This window comes from Hemitrygon akajei, chromosome 12 (assembly GCF_048418815.1).
Source record: "Hemitrygon akajei chromosome 12, sHemAka1.3, whole genome shotgun sequence".
NCBI lineage: Eukaryota > Metazoa > Chordata > Chondrichthyes > Myliobatiformes > Dasyatidae > Hemitrygon > Hemitrygon akajei.
In genome coordinates this window covers 12,602,641-12,617,911 of record NC_133135.1, presented here as the reverse complement: position 1 = coordinate 12,617,911, position 15,271 = coordinate 12,602,641, and the positions used below count along the sequence as shown (strand labels likewise).

The 15,271-nt window shown below is 41.0% G+C and overlaps 1 protein-coding gene across 1 annotated transcript in view; it reads left to right on the top strand.

Annotated features, from left to right (window-relative positions):
* The window catches only part of gipc2 (GIPC PDZ domain containing family, member 2), a 65,780-nt gene that overhangs the window by 30,550 nt on the left and 19,959 nt on the right, over nucleotides 1-15,271 (top strand). The window contains exon 2 of the mRNA XM_073062565.1: nucleotides 8,414-8,599. Coding sequence (XP_072918666.1) covers nucleotides 8,414-8,599 — 186 coding nt within the window. The remainder of the gene's footprint in view (nucleotides 1-8,413; nucleotides 8,600-15,271) is intronic.

Sequence of the window (15,271 nt, the reverse complement as noted above, 5' to 3'; positions counted from 1 at the left end):
GGACTTGAACTTTTTGAATTACAGGTGGACATCAGGTCAGACAGCTGGCAAACAAAGTAGTCTTCTGCCTGAATTTTCAGGCGTGGTAACTAGCACCTTAGAAATGCTCACGAAATAGAAAAGAATTGAGTATTTGGACCTTTGGTTGTTTTCGTCACAGTGGACCCTGAATGTTTGGGTATTAATATATATTTTTGGATACCAAAGAACTGGCACCACCCTGAAACTTCAGCTGTCTTTTGCTCTCTCCACAGATGTTGATGGACCTGTTGAATATTTTCAGCATTTCCTGTTGTGATTTTAGATTTCCTGTGATTTTGCTTCTTTTTCCTAACTTGATATGGGGAAATTCGTTTTCTTTAGCACAGTCAGCTTAAGGGCACAATTAAAAGTATAGTGTTGCATTGCTTTCTTTATAATTTTTCTTGGTTTAGCCTTTGGCTTATTTGTAATAGGGCAAAGTACAAAATAGGCACAGCCAGTGGATTGGAAATTATTCTGCAGTCCAATGAAATAATCCTCCAGAGCCTGTTTCATTACACCTGAATGACAAATAACCAATGAATCATCCATTTAGAATCAATTTATAATTGAACATTATATTACTGTATGACAACCTTTCAAACAATTTATCACAGTGTACTAAGTGCATGTTATTTACAGTTTGGCTCTTTGGTCTCAGGTGACTATTTATATTTGGACTGAATGTTGAAAGACCTGGAAATTGATATGGCACTGTTAGAATTGGTTTCAATAGTTATTACATTATACAGCTGAAGGAGTAACTCCAGTTTTAGAGCTGCTTTTCTTTTGGGTGAGTCATGAAATTGAGGGCCTATTTGTCCTCTTGGATGTATATTAAAGTTTCATTGTTTCATACACCAGAGGAGCTTTCCCCAATGTTTTGGCCAATGTTTATATATCGACCAACACCTGATTTCAGATCTATCTGTCACATCTAAATCGAAATAGTGAAATGTGTTGTTTGCACTAACAATGAACACAATCCAAGGATGTATTGGGGGCAATCTGCAAGAGTCACCACACATTTCTGTGCCAACATAGCATATCCATAGTGCTCAGCAGAACAACTCAAACAACAGTAAAACAAGCCCCTTTGCCATTCACTTACACACAGACTCCTTCTGTGCCTCCGACCCCCAGTCCTTGGCTCTGGACCCTCAGGCATTTAGGCATCGGGCCTCCAACCCCTGGTCCCTGGCCCAGATGTCAGGCCTTCGACTTCCGGACACACTGACTCGGTGGCTTTGACCTCTGGACTTGCTGACTTTGGTCATTGACCTTTGGATTTTAATCTCACAATTGACCCCGATACCATCCTTAAAGGTTGCTGGTCCTGATTTTTATTCTTGGCTGTTCTGGAAAATGTGAAGATGATGGATTAGAATGCCTCTGCCATTTCCAGGTTTCTACATAAAGAGGCTTTTTCAGTGAAGTTCTTAACAAGGACATTGCAAGGGCTATACTCCAATAAAGAGAGGGTGCCCTTGTAAAATAAGGAGCAAATTTATCAGGCATCAGATGATCTCGCATGATGAATTCCTTCCCTAAAGATCACCTCCAGTGTCTTGTTTCCTTAAACTATTTAACTCTGCCCATGTACCCTATTAATTGATTACATGCTAAGTTTTGTCTGACTGCATTCCTTTGACCCTTTTTATTTAAACTGTCAAAACTGTATGCATTCTTTTTATCAAATTCTCAAATGTGTGTCATGATCTATGTGGAAGTTTTATGCCAAATTCAACAAAGTATGTTGAATCCACTTTTCTAAGAAATAACGAGGCACCAATGGAACATGTATTGGGGCTACTAAGTTTGGAATGTAGCACGTTGGAGATTGAGTTGTTCAGAGACATCAATTTAATCATACAATATTGCCTTTCATTGCAAGTAAATTATTTTTAGAAGCAGTTGTGGCTACAGGGATGTGAGCATCTGGCAATAATGTATATTTAACTCAACCAGATTTGATGAGGTGACATTTAAAACTGAGTTTTCCTGCTTGTTGGCTACCACAAATTTGGCAAGTTTTCCATGAAAGAGTTGACCTCTAGTTTTTCTTTCTCTTGCTACAGACTTCAACATTACAATGTGTTTTAAATTGTGCTGCAAGGAACATTTTGTGCATTGTTTCAGAAAGTAAATAGAATCTTGGTCTTTATCCTCAAGTGAATGAAATGTAAAGAGATAGAATTCTTGTATTTCTTTTGAACAGAAATTACTATTGTAATCAGGAATCAGCAGTTATATTGTGCGCAGCGAGCTCTAGCAAATTACTGTGTAGTAAGGACATGTAACTTGAATTTTGGGTGATGTTGAGTAATATTTATAGAACACAGAATAATACATCACGGTACAAACCCCTCGGCCCACAATGTTATGCTAACCTTTTAACTTTAAGACCAGTCTAACCCTTCTGTTCTACATAGCCCTCATCTTCCTTTAATCCAAAAAGAAAAGCCCTAGCTTGCTCATCCTCTCATCATAAGATATGTTCTTCAATCCAAGCATCATCCTGGTAAATCTCTGGACACTCTCAAAGCTTCCACGTACATCCTATAATGAGGTAATCGGAACTGAGCTCTGTACTGCAAGTGTGGTCTAACCAGTGTTTCATAGAGCTGCCACATTACCTCTTGAACTCAACCACCTATCAACTTGTGTAGCAACTTTGAGCGATCTATGGATGCTTTAATGGCCAGCATTTTAAAATTAATTCCTCTTGCTTTCACAAAAGGGCCATTGAATCTTTTACAGTCATCTGAGAGAGCAGGCTTTGGGTTAAGTGTCATTTAAAAATACTGCCACCACCACCAGTGTAATTTACCCTTTCTATTCCTCTGGAATTTTTTTTATTGAAGGGTACTCGAAGTCACAACTTTAAAAAAGACCATTTCTCTTTACCATCTTCTCTTCCTTCTTCCCAACCGCGTTCATACATGGACAGTCCTCTAACTCTACAAGAGGCTTTCAGGCCTCACGACTTCAGCTGTTGGACTATGAATTCTGGACTTCTGATCGTCTTCAGACCCTCATCTTTGGTATCAACCACTGGACTAGCTGATGACGCGATCCTGCACCTTAAACTCCGAGCATGCCGATTGACCGGCCCTTATGTTTGCACTGACAGCCCTTGGATTATTCGATCAATAGCTAGAGGTGCTGTACTGGACTATCACAGTTCTTTAGTTTACAGAGTCCCATTCCCCCCTCCAAAATTTTGGATTTGTACATGCACTGTTTAAATCTAAAAAAAATACGTCTCAAAGTTGAAGTGAGTTGTGGCCATGGCTTTTCATTTTGGAGTGAGAGGATGACAGGTGATTTGATGGAAGTGAATAAGATTATAAGAGACATAGATAGTGTGGATAGCCAGTGCCTTCTATCCCCAGAATGGCAGTGGCCAATATCATAGCTCATCCTTTTAAGGTGAGTGGTGAACAGTATAGGGAAGATATTGGAGGTAGCTTTTTTTTTGGTATGCACTACCAGGGATGATGGTAGGGGCAGATACTTGAGGACATTTAAGAGAATCTTGGATGGGCATGTGGACGAAAGGGGGAAAATGTGGAGGGTTGTGGGCTCTAGAAGGGAAAGGTTAAATCGATTGTGGAGTAGGTTAAATGGGCAGCAAAACTTCATGGATTGAGGGGCCTGAACTGTTCAATGGTCTATAAATTTCAGTGACTTCTGGTTTAGAAGGCACTAGACTAACTTCTGTCAAGATATTAAAATCCTCCTTGGTCTCGGCTGCAATTTAAATTCATCGAAGAACTGAGGGAATTTGATGATTGGTGGGTCACTAAACAGAATTGAGTGAGAATCCCATGACATAATTTAGTAACTGATTTTTTTCTCTCTTTTTAATATGGAGCTAGTTGACATTTTGTTTATGTAACGAGCAATGCCATCACTCGAGTCAAATAGGGTTGTCAGTTGTTGGGTCCTTGGATGGCTGTAGAGGCCTATACAGGATGCATGTATTCTGCAACAGTGTGGGCAAGAGTAAGTGGTGGTTGTATTAAGTGGTTGTGGTTTTTAGTTGTTCATTCTCTCCTTTCGCAGCTACCACTTGTTCTCTGCAGAATCACGGAGGATGCTCTCGTAGCACAGCTCCCTCTTGAGCAGGTTAACAAGTAGAGCCCTTCAGGCATCTAAAATACATGTTAGATTCCTTTCCTTGGTAGCTTGCATATCTGAACATGTAGAAGCAAATACCATGCCTCAACAGCAACAGCCTCATTTTATTGAATCCTTAGGGCGTGCTATCAAAGTCAGAATCAGGTTTTGTATCAATGGCATAAGTTGTGAAATTTGTTTTGTGGCAGTTTTACACAGTAATACATAATTTAAAAAATGAATATACATATATGAACACGCAAAAGTTTGGGCACTCCTGGTCAAAATTTCTGTTACTGTGAATAGCTAAGCGAGTAAAAGATGACCTGATTTCCAAAAGGCATAAAGTTAAAGATGACACATTTCTTTAATATTTTAAGCAAGATTACTTTTATATTTCCATCTTTTACAGTTTCAAAATAACAAAAAAAGGAAAAAGGCCCAAAGCAAAAGTTTGGGCATCCTGCATGGTCAGCACTTAGTAACACCCCCTTTGGCAAGTATCACAGCTTGTAAGCACGTTCTGTAGCCAGCTAAGAGTCTTTCAATTGTTGTTTGGGGGATTTTTGCCCATTCTTCCTTGCAAAAGGCTTCTAGTTCTGTGAGATTCTTGGACCGTCTTGCATGCACTGCTCTTTTGAGGTCTATCCACAGATTTTCGATGTTTAGGTCAGGGGACTGTGAGGGCCATGGCAAAACCTTTAGCTTGTACCTCTTGAGGTAGTCCATTGTGGATTTTGAGGTGTGTTTAGGATCATTATTCTGTTGTAGAAGCCATCCTCTTTTCATCTTCAGCTTTTTTTTTTACAGATGGTGTGATGTTTGTTTCCAGAATTTGCTGGTATTTAATTGAATTCATTCTTCCCTCTACCAGTGAAATGTTTCCGGTGCCACTGGCTGCAACACAAGTCCAAAGCATGATCGATCCACCCCCATGCTTAACAGTTGGAGAGATGTTCTTTTCATGAATTTCTCCACCCTTTTTTCTCCAAACATACCTTTGTTCATTGCGGCCAAAAAGTTCTGTTTTAATTTCAGTCCACAGGACTTGTTTCCAAAATCCATCAGGCTTGTTTAGATGTTCCGTTGCAAACTTCTGACACTGAATTTTGTGGTGAGGACGTAGGAAAGGTTTTCTTCTGATGACTCTTCCATGAAGGTCATATTTGTGCAGGTGTTGCTGCACAGTAGAACAGTGCACCAACACTCCAGAGTCTGGTAAATCTTCTTGAAGGTCTTTTGTAGTCAAACGGGTTTTGATTTGCCTTTCTAGCAATCGTACAAGCAGTTCTCTCTAAGTTTTCTTGGTCTTCCAGACCTCATCTTGACCTCTGCCGTTCCTGTTAACTGCCATTTCTTAATTACATTATGAACTGAGGAAACGGCTACCTGAAAACGCTTTGCTATCTTCTTATAGCCTTCTGCTTTGTGGGCATCATTTACTTTAATTTTCAGAGTGCTAGGCAGCTGCTTAGAGGAGCCCATGGCTGCTGGTTGTTGGGACAAGGTTTGAGGAGTCAGGGCTTTGAAATTTGCATCACCTGACCTTTCCTAATGATGACTGTGAACAAGCCATTGTCCTAACAAGCTAATTGAGGTCTGAGACGTTGGTAAAAGTTATCTGAGAGCTCAAATCTCTTGGGGCACCCAAACTTTTGCATGCCACTCTGTGTGTGTGTGTGTGTGTGTGTGTTGCAAAAAGAGAGCAAAGAAAAATAGGTAATGTACATGGATTCATTGTTCAGAAATCTGATAGTGGAGGGAAAGAAGCTATTCGTGAATTGTTGAGTGTCTCTTTTCAGGCCTCCTTATTGGGTTGCAATGAGACAAGGGCATGTCCTGGGTGAAGGGGGTCCATGAAGATGGATGTTGCTATTCCATATTCCTGTAAATGATTAAAATTGATTCTGGTGATCAGGGTAGCAATGCCAATAGGTGACTTTTGCACTAACAATCCAGCTGTTCTGCTGCACCCTTATCAAATATAAACACATGTACAAGTAAGAAGGGTAGTTATAGAAGCCTGAGCTTACTCCACTAATCCTCCACAAATGTTTTTCTGCCCAGTCCTATTATCTGGACTTCAGCTGAGCCTCAACAATTGTTTACAAATGCAACATTTCAGTATTAAGAAATTTGGTCACCAAAAGAAATGAAGTTATTTATCTCAATGGCTCAATTTGCAAGAAATCCATAGTGCCGAGTCATGTAAATAGATAATTTTTTTTTAACAAACTGGCTAGCAATCGGAAAGGAGCCACCTACCAGTTAGTGGATAAACAGGAAATGCCGCTGCTCGCAATATATGCTGGTGTAGATCACACATTGCCTTAGGACAAATTACATCTTATCCTGTTATTCAGCTACTTTGAATAGTTGGTTTTGGACCTTCTGGACATGAAAGTGTGTCCTAGGGTGTTATGCAAAGCAAGGCAAGGGATAGCAGCTTCACATTCATTTGTGTTTGACATGCGCATCAAAACTTGGGTTAACAACCAACACAGTTAAAAATAGGGCGAGGTGTAGCCTGCAAATGTTGCCACATAGTCCAGTGACAACATAGCATGCCCATGATGTTCAGCACAAAAGCCGCAACATTATTTTGCGCAACACGCACACAATGCTGGTGGAACACAGCAGGCCAGGCAGCATCTATAGGAAGTACAGTCGATGTTTTGGCCTGAGACCCTTTGACAGGACTAACTGAAAGAGATAGTAAGAGATTTGAAAGTGAGAAGGGGAGATCTGAAATTATAGGAGAAGGCAAGAGGGGGAAGGGTGAAGCTAAGAGCTGGAAAGTTGATTGGCAAAAGGGATACAGAGCTGGAGAAGGGAGAGGATCATGGGACGGGAGGCCTAGGGAGAAAGGAAGGGGGAGGGGAGCACCAGAGGAAGATGGAGAGCAGGCGGGGAGTGATTTTGAGAGGGACAAAGAGAAACGAGAGAGAAGAACAAAACGAGAGAAAAAAAGGGGGAAAAATAATAAATAAATAAGGGATGGGGTAAGAAGGGGAGGAGAGGCATTAACAGAAGTTAGAGAAATCTGAGGTTCAGTGTGGAACTATCCTAATGGCAAGTAGAAGATGTTGGAAGTGGTCCAATGGCTGTGGCTTTTCCCATTTTGAAAACTCTCCCGCACAAGTTTGACTATTATCATCGGATATCACAGATTTGGAAGTAGTGAAAAGGCAAGGGTTAATGATGTCCGGGCAAGCATACATTCAGATGGTCAACATCTGTAGCTGTTGGTCAGTTTTGTATAAAAATGGCATTTCTCTGTTCAAGACTTGAGAACAGTGTGGTGACAAGGGCTAGGCTGTTCTTGTGTGCAAGTAAAATTCAAGATTCATGATTATTTATTGTCATTTCCAGTACACGTCTAAAAGAGAAAATAATTGTTACTCCAGATCTGAAGCAACACAAAGCACAATTAAGATGAAGAACATAATAATAAAAACACAATAACTATAAGTACATACATACAATGTATACAAGTTGAGTGACACTTGACAGAGGAGCTGACTGACAGGAAATGATGTGGTGGTGGGTGTGTGAAGGGGTGGGTTAGTGGGTGTGGGACAAACAGTCCATGAGCAGGGTTGTCCAGAGTCCAGTTAATCAGCGATGCATAAGCAATCACCATTTTATTAAATGATCTCCTTACACTAGCATTAATTAAACTAATTGTGTACTGTGCCTATCATGAATGGAATATCTTAGTATTGTTGGCTTGAAAAATATTTTAAAAATAAATGGGAAAATTTAAGTAAAGCCAGATTTCAGTATGTCAGGTCAGTTCAGTTCAGGTAACTTGTAACCCACGGTGCCCCTGTGTTAATATGAGTCTGTCTACTCTTTGTATGTGGAAACAGTGATAGTATAGTGTAGAAACTAACATTACTGGAAACACAGCAATCAGGCAGCATTGGTGGAAAGATTTAGTCAACATTTCGGGTTGAGGGCACTTCATCAGATCTGGGAAAGAGGAAGCAAATGAAATCTGATGACTTGTCATTAAACTGCATGAAAAGTTCGATCAGAAATTTAAAAACACCAGGATTGAGAGGTTTAAGGAGGTGAGCTTTATGTCTAGGCAGCAGATGATGGAGGGAAGGTAGTCAGGGAAGGCACATGAATTAAAACAGTAAGATGAAGGGTGTTTTGAATCTGTTTGGTAACAGATAAAATGTTGGCAACAGTTGGCATGCTTCTTGTCATCTTCTAAGACCTCTTCTGTACTGATAATCAATGTAATTTTTTTCCCATACAGATTTTGTTCTGCACATTGAATACACACAAAATTGACATGGACAAACTCCTCGGCGGGCAGATTGGCTTGGAAGACTTTATTTTTGCACATACAAAAGGTCTCAGGAAAGAAGTGGATGTTTTTAAATCTGAGGAGGCTCTGGGATTGACCATTACCGATAATGGGGCAGGATTTGCTTTCATAAAGGTAGGTCTTGGTTCTATATCTGAGGAAAGTCCACTGTTAGTGCAACAGGATAGACATTGCATTTTTCCCACTGAGGATTTAATTTGTCTTTGAAAATGAATGTTTCTAAAATGTTAAAATCCTTGGCCAGCTGCAGTGTTCCTAGCTTTGGCTGTTAACAATAATAATCTAGTTATTTTGTATTTATTTAGCGATACACCATGGTAACAGGCCCTTTCAGCCCAGCGAGCCCATGCCACCCAGTTACACCCATGTGACCAATCAACCTATACCAACCCATATGTCTTTGGAATTTGTGAGGAAACTGGAGCAGCTGGACGAAACCTACACAGTCACAAGGGATTGCACATACACCTTACAGCATGCTTTGGAATTGAACCTAGGTCATTGGCTCTGTAATAGTGTTAAGCTAACCACTGCATAATCACTGTTGCTAAAATCACGAGCAGGCTCAATATAACCAGGGCAGACCATCTAAAGTCAGCAATGTTGGTAACACTCGTGTCCCAAGAAGCAACATAGTCAATTAGGCATGATTGCTCCAATCAGCAAGTGGCACTTAAGTTCTCTCTCATTCTGCAAATAAACAAGGATGTTGTCAAAACCTGAGGACCTGAGTTGTAGAGAAAGGATGAATAGGTTAGTAATTTATTCCCAGGAGTGAAAGAGAATTAGGTATATAAAACTGAGGGGTACAGACCAGGTAAATGCAAGCAGGCTTTTTTTCACTGGTTGGGGGAGACTAGAAGTCGGGGGTCACAGGTTAAGGGTGAAAGGTGAAATATTTAAGGGAATTGTAAAGGGGAGCTACTTCACTCAGAGGTTGGTGAGATTACGGAACGAGCTACCAGAGGAATTGGTGGATGCGAGTTCAATTTCAACATTTGAGAAATTTGGATAAAAGGGATATGGAGGGTTTATGATCCAAGTGCAGTTTGATGGGACTAGGGAGAATAATAGTTTGTATGGACTAGATGGGCTGACGGGCTTGATTCTGTGCAATTGTAATTTAAATCCTTTCACTTGTCAATATCTAAGCTTTCAGTGTATATCTTCACCCAAAAAACAATGGGTCTGGCTGTTGCTACTTTAGTTTAAAACAAAATTGAGAAAACCTGTGAAGCGGTTTCAAAGCTACATTTTGACATGGCAGCAGTAAGATTTTGCAAGTATAGGTAGGCACTATCTACCAACTGTTTTCTTTTTGACTATTGCCTTCAAAGTGTTGAGACATTTTTATTTGCCTACCCTAGAGTGTTGGAGAGGGATGTGTTTTCTGTAGATAGCTGTCAAAGCTGTGGCTTCTCTCCTGCAGCTTTGACTGCATTTCAGAAACTGATATAAGTGATTTAAAACAAAAAATTGTGCTTGTTTCCTTGGGAAAAGGTGAAAGAAAACACCTGAGGCAAAAACATGGTAGCGTGGTGGCATTGTACTATTACAGTACCAGTGACCCAGGTTCAATTTTGACCACATGGTTTTCTCCCAAATTCCAAAAATGTACGTGTCAATAGGTTTATGTATTTGTTGAAGTACAGTATGGAATAGGCCCTTCTGGCCCTTCCAGCTATGCTGCCCAGCAATTCCCCAATATAATAGCCTAATCACAGGACAATTTACAATGACCAATTACCCTACCAACATGTATGTCTTCGGACTGTGAGAAGAAACCACAGAGCACTTGGAGGAAGCCCATATGGTAACGGGGAGCAGGTAGGCAGCAGTGGGAATTGAATCTGGGTCACTGGTGCTGTGCTAACTACTACGCTACTGTGCCCCTCCCCACAGTGATTGGTCATTCATGGGTGTAATTGGGCGGCATGGGCTTATTGGGCTGGAAGGGTCTGCTACTTAAATAATATTAGATTAAATTTAAATGAAATAAAGAAGGGGTATTTTTATTTCAGTATCATAATCTGGATGTACTGCTGGAAGGGAATTGGAAGCAAATTCAATAATAGCTCCTACTTGCATAATAATTAGCAGGACTATATGGGGGTGGGGGAGGTGGAGTGGGGGGGAAGAGAAAATCTCTTGTATAGTTCTATTAGTGAGATTGCATATTGGGCAAACATATTTTGTGATTAAAGAGCAAGATTGAATGATTGTTTTTGCATAACGTGAAAAACTTTTTCAAGCACAAATAATGGTTTGGAGTTGGGTTTCATTTTTAAAAAGAAATGTATGCATGAATGAAGGGAGTGGGAATGCTGTGCTAGTTTCCTGTCAGGGGAAGTGTCCAAAGGGCTGGGTAAGGGAGTGTGTGTTTCCAGAAGGCAAGTAAACACTGCACAATGTTGGCAAAAGGGAAGGAAGTCATTATTGCTCTGTATTTGTCATGAATAATGATCCATTTATTTCTGCATTTTATCAAAAGTGGAAAGAAATACAAATGGAGAGAAAGCTGTATTAGTCCTACAGTAAAATTTATTGTAAGATTGGAGAATGAATGTAACTCTGAAGCAGGTTATGAAATTCACAGAACAACACACAAAATGCTGGTGGAACACAGCAGGCCAGGCAGCATCTATAGGGAGAAGTGCTGTTGACGAAGGGTCTTGGCCCGAAACGTCGACAGTGCTTCTCCTTATAGATGCTGCCTGGCCTGCTGTGTTCCACCAGCATTTTGTGTGTGTTGTTTGAATTTCCAGCATCTGCAGATTTCCTCGTGTTTGCTCTATGAAATTCACAGATTGGACTTTGTTAACTATTAGCAATAATTAAATACACTCTCAACAGGTTTTAATGAGCTTTTAAAACTTCACAAAGTTGCACTGTTTCCATTTTATTAGGTTTGGTCAAGAGGTTCAGTTGTTCTTTGGACCAAACATCAGATTGGGTGTGAGATGGGGAGGTTTGAGTTTCTCCTCCTGGACTTTTTCATGCACAGCAGTCTCCCAGAGTTGGCAGAATGGTGTGGAAAAACAAAAAGCATCCAGTAATCATTTCTGAGAGTAAAAATGCCTTGTTAATGAGAGAGATCAGAGGAGAATGGACTGGTTCAAGCTGATAGGGAGGCAACAGTAATTCAGATAACCATGTGAAACAACAGTTGTGCGCAGAAGAGCATCTCTGAATGCACAATACCTCGAACTTTGAAGTGGATGAGCTATAGCAGGTGATGACCACACTGGATTCCATTCCTGTACCTAATAAAGTGGCCACTGAGTAAATTTTCAAGTTGTATTTGCTCGAATGCAGTTGTGCTGGTTCCAGATGTGTTAGTTTATCAATCGTTTCCAAAGAACACATTTATCAGTTCCTGAGAGCAATATGTTTTATGAAGGAGGGGGGAATAGACTTTCTGTGAAGACACCAGATTACCCAAAACAGACAACCATCTTATTTCAAATTTCCTTGAAGTTGTGAAGGAAATCGCGTTAGTGGGAGATGGACTGAATCATTTGGGGCACTGATAAAGTTGCTTTGGTCTAGAAGTGGGTGATGGTAAACACAAGAAATTCTGCAGATGCTGGAAATTCAAGGAGCAACACACACAAATGCAGAGGAGCCCAGCAGGTCAGACAGCCGGTATGGAGAGGAATAAACAGTATGTTTTGGGATGAGCCCCTTCACCAGTATTTTGAACAAAAGGAGGAAGAAGCCAAAATAAGAAGGTGGGGGAGGGGGATGAAGTGAGAAGCTGGGAGGTGATAGGTGGAAATTTTAAAAGGCTGAAGAAGGAATCTGATAGGCAAGGACAGTGGACCGCGGAAGAACAAGGAGGGTCATTAGAGGAAGGTGATGGGCAGGTGAGGAGAAGAGTTAAGGGAGAAGTCAGAATGGGAAATGGAAAAAGGGAGGGGAGGAAGATATAAAAATCAATGTTCATGGCAACTGTACATATTACAATTCAAGACACTTATTTTGCTACAAAGTGAATGTCACATGGAACCTTGAGTGTAATGTAAGCATGTATTTTGTAATTTAATCTGTGCTGTGCGACCTGAATAATTGGTGTTCTACAGTGCCATCTAATGGCAATGCATTGTCAGTAATGCCTGTTGATAATGAACACTGCTGACTTCTTAAATTAAGATGTTCACCATTTCTCATACATGGATCCCAGCAGCTGCTTTTACCTTTGCCAGGCTATCTGTCTGCAAGATCCTTTTCATGACTGAGCCAGACCAGAATTTCTCTTAATTGCTATTCACTAGTGGTAGTCAGTTGATTAGATTTAGGACTTGAATCTGGTTTGGTTTTTGCTCAATTCGCCAGCACTAAGGAACAGAAATAGACCATTCACAATAGACAGTAAGTGCAGGAGTAGGCCATTCAGCCCTTCTAGCCAGCACCACCATTCTCTGCGATCATGGCCGATCATACACAATCAGTACCCAGTTCCTGCCCCCTCCCCATATCCCTTGACCCCGCTATCTATAAGAGCTCTATCTAACTCTCTCTTGAATGCATCCAGAGACTTGGCCTCCACTGCAGAGCATTCCACATATCCACCACTCTCTGGGTGAAAAAGTTTTTCCTCATCTCTGTTCTAAATGGCCTACCTCTTATTCTTAAACTGTGGCCTCTAGTTCTGGACTCACCCATCAGCGGGAACATGCTTCCTGCCTCCAGCGTGTCCAATCCCTTAATAATCTTATATGTTTCAATCAGATCCCCTCTCATCCTTCTAAATTCCAGTGTATACAAGCCCAGTCGCTCCAATCTTTCAACATATGACAGTCCCGCCATTCTGGGAATTAACCTTGTGAACCTATGCTGCACTCCCTCAATAGCAAGAATGTCCTTCCTCAAATTTGGAGACCAAAACTGCACACAATACTCCAGGTGGGGTCTCACCAGGGCCCTGTACAGCTGCAGAAGGACCTCTTTACTCCTATACTCAATTCCTCTTGTTATAAAAGCCAGCATGCCATTAGCTTTCTTCACTGCCTGCTGTACCTGCATGCTTGCTTTCATTGACTGATGTACAAGAACACCTAGATCTCATTGTACTTTCTCTTTTCCTAACTTGACTCCATTTAGATAGTAATCTGCCTTCCTGTTCTTGCCACCAAAGTGGATAACCTCACATTTATCCACATTAAACTGCATCTGTCATACATTTGCCCACTCACCCAACCTGTCCAAGTCACCCTGCATTCTCATAACATCCTCCTGACATTTCACACTGCCACCCAGCTTTGTCTCATCAGCAAATTTGCTAATGTTACTTTTAATTCCTTCATCTAAATCATTAATGTATATTGTAAACAGCTGCAGTCCCAGCACCGAACCTTGCCGTACCCCACTGGTCACAGCCTGCCATTCCGAAAGGGACCCGTTAATCACTACTGTTTCCTGTCAGCCAGCCAATTTTCAATCCATGTCAGTACTCTGCCCCCAATGCCATGTGCCCTAATTTTGCCCACTAATCTCCTATGTGGGACTTTATCAAAAGCTTTCTGGAAGTCCAGGTACACTACATCCACTGGCTCTCTCTTGTCCATTTTCATAGTTATATCCTCAAAAAACTCCAGAAGATTAGTCAAGCATGATTTTCCCTTCATAAATCCATGCTGACTCGGACTGATACTTCTACTGCTATCCAAATGTGTCATAATTTCCTCTTTTATAATTGACTCCAGCATCTTTCCCACCACTGACATCAGGCTAACCGGTCTATAATTCCCTGTTTTCTCTCTCCCTCCTTTCTTGAAAAGTGGGACAACATTAGCCACCCTCCAATCAGCAGGAACTCTTCCTGAATCTATAGAACATTGGAAAATGATTACCTATGTGTCCACGATTTCTAGAGCCACGTCTTTAAGTACCCTGGGATGCAGACCATCAGGTCCCGGGGACTTATCAGCCTTTAGACTCAATAGTCTATCCAATACCATTTCTTGCCTAATATAAATTTCCTTCAGTTCATCCTTTACCCTAGTTCCTTTGGCCACTATTACATCTGGGAGATTGTTTGTCTTCCCTAGTGAAGGCAGATCCAAAGTACCTGTTCAACTCATCTGCCATTTCCTTGTTCCCCATAATAAATTCACCCGTTTCTGTCTTCAATGGCCCAATTTTGGTCTTAACTATTTTTTTGCTGTTCACATATCTAAAGAAGCTTTTACTATCCTCCTTTATATTCTTGGCTAGTTTACCTTCGTACCTCATTTTTTCTTGGGGTATTGCCTTTTTTTGTTATCTTCTGTTGCTCTTTAAAAGCTTCCCAGTCCTCCGGTTTCCCGCTCATCTTTGCTATGTTATACTTCTTATTTTTATACTGCCCTTTACTTCCCTCGTCAGCCACGGCCACCCCTTACTCCCCTTAGGATCTTTTTTCCTCTTTGGAATGAACCGATCCTTCACCTTCTGCATTATTCCCAGAAATACCTGCCATTTTTGTTCCACCGTCTTCCCTGCTAGGGTATTGTTCCATTGAACTTTGGCCAGCTCCTCCCTCATAGCTCCATAGTTCCCTTTGTTCAACTGTAATACTGACACATCCGATTTTCCCTTCTCAAATTGTAGGTTAAAACGTATCATATTATGGTCACTACCTCCTAATGGTTCCGTTACCTCGAGGTCCCTGATCAAATCCGGTTCATTGCACAACACTGAATTTAGAATAGCCTTCTCCCTGGTAGGCTCCAGTACAAACTGTTCTAAGAATCCATCTCAGAGGCACTCCGCAAACTCCCTTTCTTGGGGTCCAGTACCATTCTG